At 39.4% G+C, this 21,242-nt stretch overlaps 1 protein-coding gene across 2 annotated transcripts in view; it reads right to left on the bottom strand.

Annotated features, from left to right (window-relative positions):
• Positions 1 to 2,668: 2,668 nt before the first annotated feature.
• LOC118109491 (myocyte-specific enhancer factor 2A) overlaps positions 2,669 to 21,242 on the bottom strand; it is a 44,069-nt gene continuing 25,495 nt past the window's right edge. For both annotated transcript variants that reach the window (XM_035156653.2, XM_035156644.2), the window contains exons 4-10: positions 12,700 to 12,834; positions 12,225 to 12,435; positions 11,605 to 11,658; positions 9,498 to 9,658; positions 5,671 to 5,797; positions 5,215 to 5,317; positions 2,669 to 4,126 (exon numbers count right to left, since the gene is read on the bottom strand). In XM_035156653.2, the coding sequence (XP_035012544.1) occupies positions 3,781 to 4,126; positions 5,215 to 5,317; positions 5,671 to 5,797; positions 9,498 to 9,658; positions 11,605 to 11,658; positions 12,225 to 12,435; positions 12,700 to 12,834 (1,137 nt within the window). In that variant the 3' untranslated portion in view covers positions 2,669 to 3,780. The remainder of the gene's footprint in view (positions 4,127 to 5,214; positions 5,318 to 5,670; positions 5,798 to 9,497; positions 9,659 to 11,604; positions 11,659 to 12,224; positions 12,436 to 12,699; positions 12,835 to 21,242) is intronic.

Here is a 21,242-nt window from a genome sequence, read left to right as displayed (position 1 = left end):
ACGTGTATAAAGATGGACAACGTGTCTCCACTACCGCCCACCATCCAGAAATGAAGCCAAAATATATCCTGGACACGAACGCCACCATAGAGCATTATGAACCAGTCTGTGCAGTAACCGGGGGATGGAGCAGCGGTATCGAGGTCCTACTGATGCATGTACTCGACATGCGACCTAAGTCTGAACAGCCATGTGACCCGTATCGGAATTCATTGTGACTTTTCAGCACACTGGATCAAACTTTCCTCTTAATTTTGCGCAGGCGAAGGGGCGGGCGGGAGTCGCCTGGTGAAAACAAACATGGAAGACAGCTGCGAAGGAGGTAGTCAGTGGAGGGACAGCGAGGTTTTACACCTCATAAGTACTTGGGGTGAAGCAAAACTTGAGTGTTTGTGTCGTAACTGTAATCTGTTTGAAAGCATATCAAGAGAATCTGTGGCCTCTATGTTTATTACTGACTTCTTCTCCTTGTTTACTTCTAAAGCATGCTGCGTTATGACGTCTTGTTCTTCTGCGCATGTGGGTCACATCAGGGCCATGACCAGTACACATTGGAGTCTGATACTGGTCATATTTTAAAAGGTAATGTGAACAACTACATAAAAAAATCGGATCTTGAAAAAAATCGGAATTGAGCAGTAAGGCTTGCTGTCCGACAACATGGAAAAGGTGGGATTTATGAACTGCACTTCAACCAGCCAATAGGTGGCGCTCAGAGGCTTTGGCTTCACTTTCAGGGAGCTGTCATGTCATCCAACTTTAAGTACATTCGATAAGTAGGACTAAACAAGTTTTGTCCTCAACCCACGGTAGTTGCTGATTGTTTCTTTAGCAAAGGTAAGTTTATGTAGATCAAGTTACCCCAAGCAGAAAAAAATCAATTCCCATAGTGCTACATGAAACAATACACCTTTAGTCAACAGTGTTATCATGCAAGGTGTGGTCCATGTTTACCCGAGTCATAACTTTATCAGTCCTAAAGATATGCTCATTCAAAATCTAAAACATAAAGCATTTTTTTTTATTTACTAGACGTATTTCTAGGGCAGCATTTTGTGGCTCACAGAAAAATAATCCTTCTCTCAAACAGATGTTCACTCACATCATTCCCATTAACCTTGGTACATTTAATCCATTCACCCTCCAACTCTCCACCAGTGCACGGACTGAGGTCACTGGGGTTTCTCTCTCCATCTGAATTAGCATCAATCCGTTGCTCCTCTCTTTCCCACAAGCACACACACTTTACTTTTCATACAATTATAGTGATTGGTTAATGTGTTGTATTTATCATATCAGAATTATACTGACATTTCAGATTTGTTTATCACATTATCTTGTACCTTCCAGGAACTGATACTTTAACAAAAATTAAAGATATTACCTGACGGGACATGGTACAATATAATTATTTTTATTTTATACAGTTGTGCTGCTTTAAGAAAAGTAACACACATGACCTTTTTTTCCTCTTTTGCTTGTAAGTAACCTCCGCACGCTGACATCTTTTCACACAATGGAACAACATTTAAATGGCAGTTAACATCAATGCTGACACCTAAAACCAGAGGTGTTACACATGTAACATCACACAGCTTTCTGTTCTGAAGCCTCCATTTATATCTTACATCCTGATGGGTCACATTCAATCGTTGTTTCAGTTTCCTCCCACCTCACACCTATAGATCTGTTTTCAGGTAATATCTGATTTCCATCCTCACTGAATCACTGTAGTTCTTGTCTTGTTGCAGCAGGGTGTTGTAATTTAATGATCATGACATCTTAGACCTGTACACCCTGATGGTATCTATCAACAGAAGCCTCTCCTGTGTTCAGTCAGTTTTTCCCCCAGTATTTTATTTCTTTCCTGTCTCGTTTGCTTTCCCCCAAATCCCAATCATGACCACTTCCTCTACCGTTGTAATTCTCAGTCACCACTCTACATCTGCCACATCCTTAAATCAGATGCTCTTCTGTTTAGGCTGGTATCATTAAAATGCAGATTTTTTTTTTTTTGTATTCTGTAACTGTTTGTGAACCGGAAATGATTTGTCTCCTGTCTGTAAAAAGGAATGCTTTACAAAGTTTTCTATCTTAGCTCTCTCTGTCTCTATCTTTCTATTCACACTCATGACTGATAAGTTTCTCATCCACTCTTATTGCTCAGAGGAACCACTGTGGTTTTTCTTGCAGCTTTTGCACACTGCACCACGTACACCTTGTACTCACCCACATACTCACTTTTCTCAGTTTCAAAGTTGATCAGTCCCAGCTCTAAAATTGTCAGCACTGTGCAGATTGTATATTGCATGATGGAAAAGAAACGCCTGAAGTGCCTGAAGCATGTGAGGACTTTAATTTAGCCAATCAGTCCCTCAGAACTCTAGAAATTTCCTGAAATCACCAGTCCTGTTGTGACACTCACATTAATCACTCTGTGTGCATTTATTAACACATACTGTATGTGCACTAGCTTTTGTTTTATGAAATATTTAAACTCATTTTACATTATAGCCCAGTAAAGATTAACCTGGTTTGAGTAGTTTCACTCTGTCTGATTATGTAAGTTTATTTCTTCATTGTCCTTTCCCAGGCGAAGTTACCTCATACACACACAACCACAGCTGCCACTTTGTAATGCAACTTTAGTTGCATGATGGTCACTTGATCCTGTTTTCAAGGTGCCTGCTGTTTATTTCTCTATAGTATAGTCATGGTTACCTTAACACATGTTTTTTCTGCAATTCATAAAACATTAAAAAAAATGAATGTGATCTCATGCTATCACCTCATCAGTCTGGCCACATTTAGACAACAGGCCCGTGACTGAGTTTTTATCTTATCTTGTTCTCATCCTGGTTTGTTTATCGTGTGGCACAATCTCTGAGGAGCAAGACTTATTTAATCCATTAAAATATGTTTTCTAGAGAGCATTTAGCTTCACACTATATTTTGGAGAGATTTATCCAACAGAGACCTGATGAGAGAGGAAAGGACGATGCCTTGAGAAAATGGAAATTAACCACAAAAATATACTTTCTGTAAATCTGGTGGAGGTGTCATATTTTAACCAGGCAAATACGACAGACAAATTAACAATATACAGTTACAACAAAAAGTGATATATATTAAAGATGCTATATACAAAACATAAAGACATATTTCTGTAGTACACACAGAAAAAGTGTCCATGGCTTTCAGTTGGAAATCTGACTGTAACATTGTCTTTTTCTGTGCACAATATAAAAACACTTACAAACGACATTTAGAAAAAGCAGCATACTGCTTTGGCTGATATAAATAAGTGTTTGTGTGAAGAGAAGTTACAGGGATGACGATGTGGACGGAGTATTGCTTTCATGCTGGACTCAATGTCTCAAACCCTGAGAAGATCAGAAATGAATCGGGTGACACCCAGAAGCACTTCAATGCTTTCCAACCCAAAACATGAACAAACTGACAGACAACGCTATTGTGATGCATCCCACTGGATAAAAAATGACCGATTGTACTGCAATTGGACCCACACTTTCAGACATACACAATTCAAAGGATGGCATATTATGTGTATGTCTATGTAAGTTCCACAGAAGAATTAATTGATCGGAAAATTCTGACAGATTAATAATATCATCCTTCTCAAAAATCTGATCATCAAAACAAAACAGAGATAACTTAATGAAAAACAACAGAACACGTCAATAAAATCTACATTTAATTTGCATAACAGTGTCCTTCCTGTGTTTGCCCTGATGTCGTGTGGCCATGAGACTGCAGGGTCTATGTCACCCAGCTGTCCATTCGCATTCGTTTGACCGTCGGACTCTCGCCGCCCTCTGACAGGCTCACAGGGAGCAAGTGGAAGTCCGGCCGCTGCTGGTGCTGCTGCTGCTCCTCCCTGTCGCTGCCGCCCTCGTGGGAGCTGCAGGAGGAGCAGACACTGTCTGCAGGAGACCTCCCCAACTCTGCTCGGGCAGATGAAGAGCTGGAGGAGTGAGGATGAGGAGGGCCGTGAGCCTGGGTCACGTACACAGAGTGGTTGAGGTGGTCGCGGGGTGGGGAGATGGGCTCGGCTTTGATGTTGAGGTTGTGGTTGGTGTTGATGGAGAGACTGGAGCTCCCCGGCCTGCAGACAGAGGGAAGAGAGGAAGAGTGTTGTTTGAGGCCATTACTGCAGGGTGATGACGCCACCTAGTGGGAAAAATAACAAGTCTGTATACAGAAAAGATTACTTCTCTCTACTACGAATATGATAATTTCAATCTAAATGTTTTTTATTTATACTTTTTTTTTAACTGTGATATATTATGTGTAATGTATTCTTTTTTACTTTATTTATTTATTATTTAAAATGTACGCACTAACTGAGTAGAAAGCTGAATTTCATTATATTTATACAGACCAATGACGATTAAGTCTTTCTATTCTATTCTTTTCCATTTTAAAACTGAAACTGTATTTACTAAGAAACTATAATGCTTTGGTTTCATGATTTTACTGTACACGAGTTATTGAAATAAATTAAACAATGACCTTTTGCAATATGATAACAATAACATGATTTTTAACTAAAACCACCTAATCTAATGGTATTATTTATAAAAGTAAAACACATACACAGGGTTGTTTTGCCTTTAGTGCATTCATTTTCATTCTTTGAGTAAATTTGACTAAATAATACATAATTGTTATTTTAAAGCAGGGACTTTAATAAGGAGGCAGAAAAGAGAGACAACACAATCTTTGTCTTATAAATGAAAAGTTTATGGTGGCTACAAAACATGGGTTTTTCAAAACAATTCCTCATTATTTGTTCTACTGTTAGTCTACAATATTTTAGCTTTAATTATTGTCATAACCCCAATGGCCACATCTCAACTACTTTAATTTTATAATTGAATAAACATTGCTATTTCAATTTAGGTAGAGGCTTAAAGTTCATCCTCCATTACCAAACTTGTCAGTGTCAAGTCTTCACCAGTGGTCAATAACATTAGTCCTGAAAAATGTATAATACGTTTATTACTTCATCAAGTCACCCCCTCAAAAATAGCTTCCAAACTGTTTCAGAAAACTTCTCCTGGGCTTTAGTTCACCTATTTTGTGTGTCAGTACATTTTTAAACTATGTTAACTGATAACATTGTTTCGGTGAAACCAGTAGAACCTATTATGTGTCATAGAAAGGCAAAGGTGAACTGTGTCAGGTACTAACCCCAGTGATCCCAGCTGGTGTTGCTGCCACGCTGTCATGGAGCCCACAGACAGGCCTGCAGGGGAGCTGAAGCCTGACAGCTCTGCACTGTTCATGGAGTAATCTGACAAAGAGAGAGTGATGACATGTAACCATAGACTGTATATAAAGAGCATGTAACACATGACATCACACTCTTAAATCTTAATATACATATGTATCTATAAATATTTTTATACCAACACAAACTATAGATAAATATGTAGCATAGACTGAACCCTTATGGTACAGCGCTGTGGGAAGCTTTGTGTATTATGGCAGATTATTTAATATGTTATTCTGGTTCTTCTGTTATGTTGTTATCATTAACGTGCTTATGGATTCAATTAAGTAATATAACAATACATTATCCTCTTTGGATCCACAGGGGCTGTGCTTATAAAAGTGAAACAATGCAAACACATAATGCTCAGGTACCATTGTTGTAGGGAGAGCTGATGCCGGAGTAGACCAGATTCTGGTGAGGCAGACTGGGTGTGGTGATGGAGACCACTGGGGTGGACAGAGGCTGGTTGGACTGACTGCTGCTCAGCCTCTGGTTGCTCTGGAAAAAGAAAACAGGATTATATTCTCCAAGATTAGTCATTTAACTTTAATGCGTTGACTCTTGGGTTGTAATACTCCATTTCACCCACACGGTGTCAGGATAACTTCATTTTTCTATGGAGTCTCTTCACAGCCAGCGACATCTATTTTCCTTTTAAGGAAAAATCGAACCTCACACTCAAATACTCTTTCCTACATTTCCCAGAATACCATCAGCTCCCAGAGAGTGAACTTGAGGAGGGTCAGCATCTTGTTTGGGGTTTACTCTGGACAGAGGACAAGGCTGATGAAATTATGTTTTGGACAGAAAAGTCTAGCAGTGACACGCCAACCTGTCAGTGACTTATTTCAAATAATTTCCAAAACCCTATATATCTGTTTAAGACAGAAATAACTTAACATCGTCACTTTATATATAATAAATAGAGAAGAAAAGCTTGAAAAAACATTTTAACGTGTGTCCTCTAAAAGCAGTCTTATTCTCTGAAGTACATCGGTTAACCTTTGTGCTATAGAAGATGAAGTGTAACATGCAGCTACATTAAGGAACCACTAAATAGCTACTGACAATTTGTTCTTAATCACTCAAAGACTAAGTCAAAGGCCATGTTGTTTTGGCACTGGTTTGGCTGGTGAAACCACAGAACTGGTGGCTTTAACTTGACACATCTCTAACAGTCATTCTAAGTTTTCTGTTGCTTCCCTACGAGCTGCTGGCGTTCCAGTCTGATAATGTCAGAAATGACATCACCCTGAATGAGATCATTCACTGCTAAGAAAACACACACACACACACACACACACACACACACGCACACGCACACGCACATACACACACACACACACGGGTTAACCAACCTGTACATGCCTAAAACCAACATATTATCAAAGTGACTTTGCCCAGTCTGACTCCCAGAAGTATTCCTCCCCCTGTCCCTGTGTTATCTGTGTAGTATCTCCATCACTATATGTTGGTAAACTCTGAAAACAATGCAGCCTGTAAGAAAAGCCTGACCTGCTCAGTTCTTTATGAATACAGCTTTATACACAGTCAATGAACACGTTTGAAAATTTGCAATCCAAAAGAGTTGTTGTTGCACAATACACAAAGCATATTGTACACACGTCCATGCACACAATGGACAAGAGGAGGAAGTGAGAGGCAGTTTCAGAGTGATCAAACTGAGGGACGCCTGTCTGACCACAAACCAGCATCATTTACTGGATTAAATGAAAAGCAGAAACAAATCATGATCTGAGCAGCTGTCATCCTCCTTTGCTAGTTTCAACCATAGGGTAAAGGTTCTAAAATACTCCCTCCTCCATGTAAGTGGATGAGAAATGGACAAAATTAAAAAGTAATTTCTTTCAATTAAAGTAGTTATCACTCTGATGTATGTGGTCGGTTTTAGGAACATTCTGTTTTAATAAGTTATTTGATGGTATATAAAACACTGATGCTGTAAAACATCATGGTTGACAGCTGAGACTGACTCTTGACTGGTTGAGCAGGTGTATCAGACCTAAGTTCATCCTCTGATCACTTCTGCACAGACTCTGCTCCAAATGGACAAGATTGTGGCGTCTGTATCCGGGATATTTCGGCTTCATTTCAGCTGAATGCTAGTGTCAACTCATTAAAGCTGACATTCAACACACTCATCTAAGAGATGAAGACCATGCAAACCGCTGTCTGCTTTATCTGTTACAACAGTGTTGAGTTTATAGATTCTCCACCTGAAAATTGGTCACATTTTCGTATTGATAATAATGAATAGCCCTAAATGAGTCTTAATCTAAAGCTTGTATTAGAAACATTTACACAGTTTTTAACTTGTTGTCCATGTCTGTAAATTCAGGCAGGGTCAAATGAACTTCAACATAAAAGTTACTAACAACTGTAATCACAGACTCCTGTTCTTTGACTGAGGAATCATGGCTAAATATAAAAATCTCGTTGATCTGACAGCCAGTGTGCTGAGCCACCTGGTCACCATAAACAAGAAGAATACAAGTCTCTCTCTTTCCATTGTTTGCGAATCGTTACATCATGTTTGAGCATAGTGTGGGAGGGAAGGGCAACAGTAAGGGAGTTGAGGGCAAATCAATAACTTCAATAACACAGCGCAGCTGCTGAATGTACTATCTGAGAGAAGAGACACAGGAAGATGTGAAGGCTTCTACACTTTCCTGAGCAGGGAGTCGGTTCACCAAACCATGAACTCTGTTAGATTCCATGCATGTAATCAACAGAACTGCTGCTACGGTGTTACTCACTTTTTGAGGGTATATTGTGCCAAAGTCTGAGGTACGAGCAGAATGTAACAGCGTATTATTATTGTTCCATTCATTTTGTGACTAAATCAGACTTGAACTTCCACAGAGTCCCGACAGGAAATGTCATTGGTTTTGTTTGGTGTGCAGACTGTTATCTTTCAAGACTAATTTATAGTAAATGACAGGATTTCATGATATGCAGGTTTTCCTTTAGGGGTCTCTTAAGCATTGGAGCAGAGACCACTGCAGGTGACTGTGTGAACAAGCAGCAGAGTGATCAACAGAACACACAACTAACACTGAAGTGATTTTTGTGGTCTTTCTACAAATGATAGAGCAGGTTAAAATTACACTAGAATGCTGTAAATGAGAACATTGATGTTTTGGCTTCACAATCAACCAATTTATTCATTTTAAAGCTACAGCCAGGGTTAAAAAGTACATAGTTCATATTATATACAAATAGATAAATATCTTTTTCTGCCCTGATGTTAAGAAGAGTTATTAATCCAGTGTAACTGCATTTCCTGTTTTACATTGTCTTGTCACTAACATTTCCTGTCATTTCAGTTTCTGCTTCCTGGCCACTTGATTCATTACTCACTAGCACCTGATAAGTTCCTGCCCCTGTGTTTCCAGCCAGTCAACCCCTTACAATGTTCCATCCAGTCCCCACTTGTCATTATTGTGTTCATGTGCTCTTTCTAGTGTTTCCAATGTCACACACAACTTTGAGCAAAATATTGCTATTTAGTGCTTTTAAGCAATTTATAACAATAAGTATTTTACAAAAGTAATGATTCAAAGGGTAAGATACAAATTTAGGGAAGAAACATTTAATGCACACTAATATTTCTTACTTCACAATGAAAACTGGAAAACTACATTGTTACTAAGATGGACTTATGCTTATGGTGCCCTCCCTCCTTTAAAAGAACAAAATGTTTTCACTTGCACACCCAGGAAACATCTGCTCCAGTTGGTGTCAAACCAAAGTTGCTGAGCGACTCTTTGGTAGCGTGCATCTATTTACCTCATTCTTCTCTGGGTCCGCGTTCTCTCAGCCTGGAGCACATAATGTACTGTTCTGCTTCTTAACTAAAGTCAGACTGAGGCACTGAAAGCCTTGAGACCTGTGTGTATAAAACACTTAATCCACTCACAACATCCCTCATGAGGCCAGAGGTCAAAATGCTCTTGTTAATTTCATTAATGGACAACTGGTTAAAAAAAAACTGCAGTACGATGGTGAGAAGTAAATTAGTGTGAATATGTCAACTTTTTCTGCTCTCCATTTTCCACAATGGTTATACTTGCAGCGTCAAATATCAGTGAAAACGTGTAGGATATTCTTCTTTGTTAATAACCTTTGTGATGACTTTTGTTGATGTCCTAAATGTACAAGACAAATGCAAACTCACCAGTGTTTGCATCATTCCTTTGGACTGGGGTATGACCACTCGCAGATCAGTCTTACGGCTGCCGAGGACCAGGTTGTTCCCAGGAGGTGGGAGAGGAGGAGATTTGGGTTGTATGATCTTCCCCAAACTGCCTCCACCAGGTGAGCCCAGATAACCATTCACTGAACAGATAAAAAGAAGAATACACACACATTCTTTAGACTGGTGGTAATCAAATTTCAGCAGAGCTGACTGATTGATGGAGAATATTAGCTCAGACCTGCTGGAGTCATAGTGTATGTATGATCTGTGCACTGTAACTGCATGTTACCTAAAACATATCACACTGCATCTGTACAGAGTCTCTATAGTCTACTCTAGTGTAGTGCAAATCTAGAAATATTTGAAGAGTCGGAAAGTGCTGTAAAAACATAACTGTCCACCAGCAGGATGTGTATGGAGAATGGAGAAAGTACAGCTATATATTATACAAAAGATCATAATGAATAATTGATCTTTTCGTGCTCTTGATATTACATAATGGCAGTGTTCATATGGGACATGCTGTTCTGGAACAGAGATGACAGGAAGTGAGGTCTGTAAGGATACAGACACCAGTGAGAGCTGAGGACCTACAGTAAAGACAACTAGAGCTGACAAACCATGAGACATTACACTGAGGTTCTTGGAATAACAATGATGCCTCCACTGGCCTTTAAACTGAAACTGAGCTGAAATGTTCTGATGTGAAGTCGTGACCTTCACCTGACAATGAGATATCCATCATCATCATCATCATCATCATCATCATCATCATCATCATCATCATCATCATCATCATCCTACAGCAACTCTACCCCCTCTTTTCTATTATACTTTGCAAGACAAGAGACAAGACTTTAGCAAAACAATATGGACAAGAACAGTGGATACAGGCTAGTTAGCAGCATTGAATAATGACAAGGCAGAGTGTGTGTGTGTGTTATTTCCTCTCAATCCTATCCTATCAATCATGTAATAATAATAATAATAATAATAATAATAAAGAACTGTTTACAAAATGCAAGGTGATAATTGGTATGTATGCTGTAGTTAAGAGGCCAATCTTAGAAGGTCCCAATATTTTTTTGACTTTTACCTACTTATTATTATGGGATAATTTTCATTAAAAGTCCCTCTTTGGTAGGAAAAGGCAACACATCAAAATGTATATTTAATGCAGACGAGTCACATTGGTCTGACTGCATACATTTGATTCAATAAATAAATACGTTTTATGGAAACATGGATATTTTTCACATGAAGAACATGATTCTTGCAGGATCAGATAGTTTTGCTTGATTGTAAGCATCAAAAACTGAGACATGAAGAGTCCCTGTGCATTTTCACTTCAGAAAAATCAGTCGAACCAGGCCGACTGCATTAGTTTTTACATGCTTTATTATAAACTGAGATAGATAACATTTTCTATAAATCACATTTTTAGTACTGTGCATTTCAAATACATTTCAAAGACTTTTGAAAGTTAATAAATTGAGGGAAATGTTCTGTTCAGTGACCATGGAGAAGTCCAGAAGGTCTTTAAAGTTCACAGCACAATTTTAATAAAATAGTCCCACACGAAACATATACTGTAACAACATGACTCATGACTGTCACTAGGTTGGATATAGTTCTGAAAAAGCAGGTTTCCCAGCAAGTTGCTAGACACCGAATGTGACTGTAGACTGACAGCCACACACACACAGAGACTAAGGGGAGGTTACAGCAGATAAAGCCTGTCAGAGAGGCTGCTGGAAACAGCATGTAGTCCATAGACCTGGGGCATTGTGGCGTTTGTAGTGAAGTAGTGTGATGTGTGTAGACAGGCAGGATGTTTAAGAGACTGTCAGCCTACATCCTGTCTGTCTACATCAGCCTGAGGAGGAGGATTTTCCTCCTCTGTCCAACTTTTAAAGGAGATGAGAGGAGCAGATGTGAACGTCACTCCTGCAGCGTTCAGACTCTACTGGGGGCTCATGTACTCCTCCTAGTTCCTCCTCCTCCTAGTGGAACTACTATCAGTGTGTATGTTTTGTATAAATGTGTTTATAAGACTCCTATAAGATGGTGAAAATACTGTACATACCAACTGGCCCAGATCCATTCTGCAGAACCAGATCAGAGCTGCCCTGCAGGCCACCTGAAGATAAACACACACACACACGCACACACACTGTAACCTCAGACATGAATGCAACGTTTTCACTATTCCTTCTCTTTCCTTACTATTTCCTGACCATTACCTATTTTGTCATAAATATGAAATTAAAATAGAGCAAAACTGCCTTTTGTTGAAATATGCTGTCACTCACTATATTCAAGGAGAACTATTCACAGGGAAGGCAAGACTACAAACTAAATGTAGATACAGTAAGTCCCATTAGGACGGGTTTCATTTGAGATGCAAGTAAGCGATAATATTTCTGGCCACTGAGCATGTGTCCGAGTGTGTGTGTGTGCTTTTTTTGTGCACCTTTACTCCAAAGTAATACACTCCAATTTGTCAAATCTTTCTTTTGCACAGTTGTTTGTCTCATAATATTAAGTCTTGTCCAGACGTAAGAAAAAACTCTAGATGGATGTTGCATATCCTATGATTGAGTGTCATCAGCTGAGTTTAACTGTGAGTTTAGATATCGAAGAGCAATGCAAATATGTTATCACCTGCCCTTCCCTGGAATGTGAAGCACACCCATACTCACACACCTGTGTTCCCAGTGCTGGGGGGTCTCTGTGGAGAATTTCTGTGGAGGTGTGAGTGATGTGAGGAGAGGATCCCACTGTCAGCCAGAGCTGCTGTGGCTGCAGCGAGCGCCTGAGAAGTCACACCTCCTCCTCCTCCTCCTCCTGCAACAGGGCTGTATGACATGTTGCCTGGTGCTACATGCATGAAGTTCTGCTGTGGATGGACTGTGGTCTGCACAGACAGCAACAGATAGAGGAATGTTAATTCTTATAAGAGTATTAGCACCTTTGCAAAAAATGTGAAACATATATAGGATTGGAAAATGTTTAGTTCAAGTCCTTGCAGAGAAGATGTGAGAAGGAAAAGCTGATGGCTTACAGTCTTTAAGGCTTTAATAAGCACTGCTGTGATCTGTGTCAGCAGAGTTTTAAGCTGTTGGCCCTGAAAAGTGACAGCAAACAAAAACTGAGAATCAGAAACTAAAATGCAACTTACAATTTTATGACTCTTCATCATGTGGTCAAATTCCTCATTAATCTTCTTGTATTTCTCCTCAGTGCTGGGGGTGAGGACGTAGGAGGCATCATTGTCAGGGCTGTCACAGCCTCTGTGCTCCTTCTTGTTCAGGGCCTGAAGGTGACACAAGCACAAGAGGGAGGGAGGCAAGTTAAAGACAAATATATCAACACATCAGTAATAGGTACAGTTTAAAGTATGGTCTGTTTTCTGAACATCAGAGCATGTACATCTTTTCAAGTCATAACCTACATTTAAAAAAATCATTAATAATAAATATCAGCAACAACATTAAAATATGTAAATTAATCATTTTTGATGAGAAACTCATTAATTTAGACAACAAAGTCTAAAGTCCATTTACACAACAACCACAGATCTGAAACACATCAGTAAAGTCTGTTCTCATTAAGAGATTTGTTACAAAGTGAAGGAAAAGGGTTAGGGTTAAAGACAGACAAATGTAAAATGTAACAAATGTAAAAGATTGGAACAAAGTAACAATGGATTCTTTCTACATAATAACATTTGTCCATGTCACAAACCGATGTACTGCAGAACACAGGATGTGTATGGTTCTGGCTGCTCCCTACTTGACCTGTGGTTAAAGAGCAGGAAGGACAACTAACCACTAACAAGACTAAAGAGGGTCAGAAAATACAGATAATTTCCAACCATTGATGTCATATTTACATTCCTGCAGTGCTGTGAATATGCTGTTTTGATACTTAAATCAGTGTGGATGGGGAAACATATTTTCTGTGGTAAAATCACTTTGCAAAAGCAATGCATTTTAAAAAGTAGCTGATTATACGGAGACGTGTTTCCAAGGACATATCAGGCAATCTGGTTTGATTGCTGTGTTAACCTTTAATTGTCTGAGGATCTGTCTGGAGAATCAATAAATCCATCCATCCATCCAATCGTCCATTAGCAGCCTGGCAGTGAGTCAGTTCTGTCGTCCTGACTGAAACACGTACCTCTACAGCTCGATCATTCTGGTGAACCCTCCCTCATGTGTCCACCACCATTTGGTTCACATGTGTTGTATGGTGTGGCGCGAAATGTCTCCTCAATTGATTGGATGGACTGCCATGAAATTTGATAAATGCATTCATGCCCACCTCAAGATAAAATACAGTATATTTGTGATCCCTTGACTTTTTATAAAGTGTTTTCATCAGGTCAAATTTTCAATGTGTCCAGTACTTTGCTTTATGACCAAATACAGTACCTGTAGAACTTTGCCCAATGGTATTCCAATCAGCCTTGGCTGTGCTTTGAGTTTTTGGCTAATCAACAAATATGAGCCTGCTAACGCGCAATGTTATTCATTAACTATTAATTATTATAAATGATACATTGTATTAATGTCATTGTAAGTAAGTTAGCATGTTAAGTACAATTGTAGTTTGAGAATTGCATTTTCACAAACGGTATCACAGCTGCATTCATGCTTCAGCCAAACATCATCTGCCTGCACTGACTCTCTTCAGGGTCTGACAGTTTGGTTGAGTTTATGAGCTTTGAAGCTGCGTGCGTGACACAAAAAGCTGGTCTGAGTGGTACAGTCATCAGACATCTAGAGTTTTTCTCTGGAGAGATGCTGCTCCACATCACAGTCTTACTCATGTATGCTCACAGCAGCTTTTTTGAAAAAACACAATGGACTGAAGTAAGCAAGTAATATATTTCTATTGCAAGCCCCAAACAACTCTGGGTACGGTGCTTCTAGTGGTGCAGGGTGGATAGATGTGGAAATATAAGGCAAAGAGTAAACTGGTAATCATAGAAATATCGCTTTGAAATGAGTCTGTAAAGAACCATCTTGTAAAAAAAAAGGTGCTTTGAGGAAGGAATAACTTGAACTTAAAGGGGACATAGCATGCCCATTTTACCACAAGTTGATATGGTTCCTTGGGGTCTTAATGAAATGTCTGTAACATACTTTGGTCAAAATACCACAAGGATCATTTAAAACAGCACCCTTTTTACCCTGTATAAAACAGCCCTCCACAGAGTGACCTGTTTTGAGTGCCTGTTCCTTTAAATGCTAATGAGCCAGCTCCCCCTCCCCCATGATTTTAAACGATATAAATTACATATTTTATATGATATAAATTATCAAATATGCATCCCATACTTTGTATTCCCCTTCTGTTGTCCCACACTGCTGGCTGTGTGGCGCTGACACAAATTCCAGCTCACGCATGGGAGAGCGGCAGGTCGCGCCCGAGCAACTGCTGCAGCCTCCCAGTCCCAACGATCCAGACAAATGCCACATGTGAGTGAATCGCGGGCTGACCAGCGCGGAAAATGCGCCTCTGTGGAACAGCCAGGCGGCTGCGTGCTTGGGAACGGCGCTGCGCTGCCTCGCAGCCTTGCTGCGTCCGGTGTAAACCCGGCGTAACGAGTGTGGGGGGTGGGGGTGAGGTGGGGGGTGGGCCAAGGCCATGTAGGGAGACTTCCAGTGTATTGTTACGACACAATACACAGGAAGCTCATTCGAGTCACTCAAGCATGACGTTTCTGACTTAGAGGAACCATAACAAAACACGCGAGTGTTTTTTTTCCAGAGTTTTTGGGTTGGTAGACATGCCAGATACCCACATTAACGTGTAGAAGCACTAACAAAGTGGAATTTGCATGCTATGTCCCCTTTAACATCAGCTGAGGCTTCTTGCCGAGATGTGTTAGCATCATCAGTTACATTTACCAACTCGAATGGCACTCAGTAGAATGTATGCCTCTGCCCATGGCCCCTTTATGAAACCACTTTTAAATTCACTAGAGTCCAATTTTTGTTTCAATCTGCACCAAATTGCAAATATAAATACCAGTCCCCTTAACATGTCGGATTTTGTAAAATCAAGATCCATGAATTACTTTCAAAGAAATCGATTAAAATATTGACAAACACCCTGTACCTTGCAATGTTAGATTTGGATCCACACCAACATTTTATGGATTCTCCCCACACCTCATTAACTCATAAACTAACAAATGCAGAAGAAAAGACAACCACCTTAACGGAGGTAACTATAAAAGTAAAAGCATAGTGTTATTATTATTATTATTGAATTATTGATGTTTGTGCATGTAAGAGTTTCACAGTAAAATGCTATTTATCCCATTTACTTTCATTAAACATCTTGCTACTTCATGACATTTGAACATTCTTACATCAATATTCTGGTATTAAACGGTTTAATGATTATTTAGTCGTGTTGTCATAACTTTCTCAATATTACATCATATCTTTAACATATTCACCATTTGATGACGTTCAGCCACATTGCATTATTATAATGTTGTGAGCTATTTAGCATTTAAGCATCTGTTATAGTTTACAGATTTGTTTTATCTGATATATTTTGTATATTGTGTTATGTAACCTAGTGGTGATCAATTATGAGGGTTGGTAAGTGAAGAGAAGTAAGTTTGTAAGGTGCCTTGGATGAAACAAGTTAGAGAAGTCAGTCTGTGACTGTGAAGTTGGCAGTTCTCTGTAGGTTGACAAAAAAAAAGCAACACACCTTGTTTGGTCACTTGGAGGCTGCGGAAGCTATAAACACAACACTGACATTCTATCATCTTTTAATTTGATATGAAGAACTGCTTAGTCATCTATCAATGTTAGCATTGATTCAGTCCTATTTTTTCTCACTATTTCAATATTCACTCTGCTTTCATCTCTGTTTAGGTCACCACCAGCTCCTGAGGGAAATATCTGTGCGTTTTAATTACTAATTGCTCACCACTGTCTATCCCACAGTGGGTATTGAGGGTTTTTTGTTGGCGAAAAGAAATGAGGTTGAGAGTAGACCAGTTAGGATATAAGTCATAAAACCAAAACAATGAGCATGAAGACACTAAAATGATCCATGGAGCTGAGGCAAAGTTGGTTCAGTTGGCTGCTAACACAGTATGCATATTACACAAGTTTATGTTTATTCCATCCATTGATACATAAATGAATTAAAGCAGCTTAAAGTTGAGGCTTGTGTGAGTTCAAATACTTGAATTCAAAATGAGTCATTCATCTGCCAATTGGCATTGTTCAGATGGTTCAGAAAGATTAGGCTTAGATCATCTCTTTATAAAGTGGTAGGATGAATTGATGGATGTTAGGCTGCAGCACCTGGACCTTAGTAAAAGAGTCATTGCAAATCAAATCAAATCATACCAACATCTAGAAGCCTGCATGATGACATCACCTCTCTGGTATCCATCATCTCATCTCTGCTCCTCATTACGTTACACATCATAGCGTGAAAAAGGACAGACTGACAGACCAACACAGCAGCCAGCTGACTGTCTGTCCACCACATGTCCTCTGCATTCCCAGACTCTGGTAGTTATTAGCAGCTCTAAACACACACTTGCCAGTCTATTTTCACCAAAGGCCTTAAACCCAACTTTAACAACTGGTGGCCACTTCAGAAGTCACACGCTCAGTTACTGCTCAGTTGAATGGCTGTTCATTTCCACGCTCTAGTAAACACTAAACTGGACAGTTTAAAATTCCAAAAGACACACGCATTGTTTGGCTCATTCAGTTCTGGACAGGCTTTCCCTCAACCTATCACCCCGCCTGTTTGTTGGACCCTTTGTCTGATAGTTAGTCCATTTGGTCTAATTATGGGAGGGTACAATGAAGTACATTGTGTGAGTTACTGGGTCGCAGTGCCAGCAAGTATCAGTCAAAATGACTGATAGAGAATTAATTACCCATCAGTGATTTCAAGATTCTGGACATTATGGATTACATGGCTTAACGTACATTCTAACACACAAGGTGTAAGGAAAGAACTCTTCATAACAGAAAGTATCATGCAAACGTTATTATGAATCTGCTGCATGTGGGACTGTTCCCTGAAGTCTTCATATAGAATAGAAAGATTGTTTTATAGCTTTTTTCATGGCCTCCGAGTGGCCAAAAACAGGTGTGTTGCTTTTTTCCTTTTTAACCTTCTGATGACTCTTTCCAGTCACAGGCGGTCTTCCCCAACTTGCTTCATATAATGCACCTCAGAAACGTGCTTCTCTACAAGTGCCCACAGTAAAGTATATAGATAAGGAGTGCAAGTGCATTGTAAATATAATAGAATGATATTCAATCATAAAATGACTCAGCGGTAATTTAATATGAGGAGAAATACGACAAAAAGCGCTGATGGAATGTTTTCAGTTACTCAGCATCAGGAGTTTGTTACTGTACAACCATTCTCTTGATTCATGTATGAACTCACTTTAACCTTACAAGTAAAACAAGAGGTTTTTTTTTTTAGGACAGCTGTTACCAATCATGTGATCCCCAGTTTCTTCCCCCTGTTTCACAACATACTCAGGTAGCTTTACAGTTTAAATTTGGGGGACGTCCAGCTCCTATGGGAGAGGTTGTTTTCTTTAGAGAAGGAGAGTGAACAGTATGAGGGTTGAGCGTACCCTGGAGAAGAGTGTCTCTGGGGATTTGGTCCAAGAGCCATAGGGCTATATGTGGCTCCACAGATTCTGGTTTGAACCACTACATCATGTCTGAGAACCGAAGACTATCTTAAAGTGTCTGCAGGGGATCTGACAGTGTGTGTCTCCTTATCATCTCAAATGTCAAAGTTGGCTTTAGTGGATCACTAAAGGCATCTGGATCATTGCCACCATGTGGGACGGGCTGCAACCATAAGCATGTGAAGGTGATGTCTTGTTGCTGTTGGGGCTCCATCAAAGATACAGCAAGGCTCCTTCTTTCCTGGAGCAAGTCTTTTCCAGTCAGGTGATTGCCCTTTAGGCTAAGAATAGCCTAAAGGAGAGTTAAAGATGTGATCCAACACATCTCTAGTACAGATAAACTCAGCTCACGCAAACCAGTTTCCACAGGTTGTTTTATGTTGTTGTTTTATGTTGTTATGTATTACTTTATAAGGTATCCTAAAACTAAAACAATGTGCTATATGCCACATGTTGTCTGTCTTTCTGTGTAATGCAGTTTTCACTTGATCTTAGGGTTCTCATTCATGTCAGGCCTCTGCAAGCTGAAATGACTGCACTGCATACCTTGGACAGCTGCTCTGTTTTTGTTGAAATTCAACTCTGCTAAACACAAACCTGTCTCATTATTATGACAAAAGTAATCTGTTTGTAAGATTAGCTGAGCAGTTTAGACTTTGTAGTTGCTGGCAGATCATCATCATAAAAAAAATCCCCCTGGCTTTCAATTTTGTTTCAGCTTGACTTAACACTTTCATCTCCTACATATGGACATACATCTGTACAGAATCTACAGCTTAAAGCCAAATTGAAATTAAAAGTTAGTTTTGCTAAGATATATCCAGGAGTATGAATCATGATATTTGGTTCCAACTAACAATGCCGACAATGATGGCACTGGTAATGTGATTGGTCCAAAACTGTATGGACGAGCACTAGATATAAGTTTTGCTTCAACATCAATATTGTTAGCCATTGATTAGCACCATCTGTGAATTGAGCACTCCCAACATTATTCTATTACTCCATAAATTACACCATGTCGTGATTTCAATCAGTACTCGTTGTGAATTTTGACATTCCGGTCAAATATCACAAATAGGGCTGCAACTAACGACTATTCTGATAGTCGATTAATCTATCGATTATTGAAACGATTAATCGACTAATCGGATTATGAATCACACAAATTCTCAATTGCTCTTATTTAGCCATCAGCTTTTAAATTTAGCTTGAGGTTGTTCGCGGCATGTGATGACTGGAAATAAAGACAATAAAGATCGATAAAATGTATTTTAATAAACTTTGCTGCATATTAGGGTACTATTGATACAAAAACAAAGAAAAATTTAGTTTTTGCCCATTTAAAACCAAGGACAGGCAAAGTGCTAATATAAAAAAATAAACTTAAATTCAAGTTTCCCTTTTTCCTGTGAACCAAGAACAGGCCAAGTGCTGATACTAAAAATAAATTAAAAATCAAGTATCCATTTTTTCTGTTAACAAAAGGACAGGGAAAGTAGCAGCAATAAAAACAAAACAAACAAAACTATAGTCTTCTTTGGACTGCATAATTGTGATTAAAAAAGACGTTTGTCAGGCAATAGGATAACACTACGCTTTTAAACTCGTAAAAAAAAAGTTTAAACCATATTTTTGTAATGGATTCTAGAATCCTGCACACAGGTATATACGTTTATATAGCAAGCTAGATAACAGCCTATCTTACCGAGGCGAGTCTGCATCGTCTACGTTACGATGTCAAACGTGCCTCCTCTTCAAATGCTCGTGTCCTGCTTCCATGGAAAGCAAGGTCCGCCTTACAAATATTGCAGGTAGTTTTTTTTTCGGGCTATGTTAAGGGTGAAGTTCTCCCATACTTTTGACTTTCTGGTGCGCGATGGTGTTGCAACGGACGCCGCTATTGCACATGCGCGACTTTCAGAGATAGGAAGGGAGTGAGATGGCTCACTCCTCAGCTACTTCCACCAGCACCTCCGGTAAATCGACGTTTAGTTCAGCTGCACGGCACGAAAAACACGCGCTATGACGTAACCAACGAATCATCGACGATTAAATTCGTCGGCGATTATTTTTGTCATCGATTTTTGTCGACTACGTCGATTAATCGTTGCACCCCTAATCACAAATGGACCCACAAAAGAGACAGCTAAGCTCGCTGAAAGCACCAGATGAACGTCTTAAATCATACAAATATTTTATCGTCAGTGGTGAAGAGAGCAAGCAATCCTGCTAGCTTGGGCAACTCTGTTTCTCTGAGACCAGTAAGGATTCCTCTTCTATTGTTAGTTAAAAAGAGACTATCCAAAAAAGAGTTGCAGACCACTTGTTTTAGTGGGACAAAACTTTGGTCCATTGTTTCAAACCATGGTCCAAGGCACATCTCACACTTGTTGGTTCTTCAGACAATACTGAAAAGTCTGAATGTCCAGAGCAAGTGTGAAAGCACTCTATCACCAGTAAGACTAGAACTGTGCTTTGTATAATGTGGGACAAACACAACACTGAGTTTACAGAGGTATATGTATATGTATATGGCTTGAAATAACAAGCAAATCATAAAGGTGCTAACAATGGCAAGATAGGCGGAGCTTTCCCTTTCTGAGAGTAAGCTAGGTAGCCTCACAATAGTAAGCTTTGCTAGCTTGCATTCAGCAAAATGACGCTCAATTGTTGGATGTCACAAAGGGAAAACAGCTTAAATCAATAGTTTGACATTTGCTGCCTTGCCAAGAGTCCGATAAGTACATTCAAGTAGACTCACACATCTGGAGAGCCAGCATCTGGTTAACTTAACTGAGCACAATTTAAGACTGAAAACAGGAATAGGGCTAACCTGACCAAAATCCACCTTCCAGAGAAGCTCATCAGCGTATCACATGTCATTTGTTTAGTCTGTAAAAAGACCTGAGTGAGAAAAAAGACATATACAGCAGTCTTATCGGGGGTTATGTGATGGACTAGTTCTTGGCTTCTATGATACTTAACTCTCAGCATTAAACCAACTCAGCATC

Source organism: Hippoglossus stenolepis, chromosome 1, assembly GCF_022539355.2.
Source record: "Hippoglossus stenolepis isolate QCI-W04-F060 chromosome 1, HSTE1.2, whole genome shotgun sequence".
Classification (NCBI taxonomy): domain Eukaryota; kingdom Metazoa; phylum Chordata; class Actinopteri; order Pleuronectiformes; family Pleuronectidae; genus Hippoglossus; species Hippoglossus stenolepis.
This window is presented reverse-complemented; position numbering and strand designations above follow the sequence as displayed.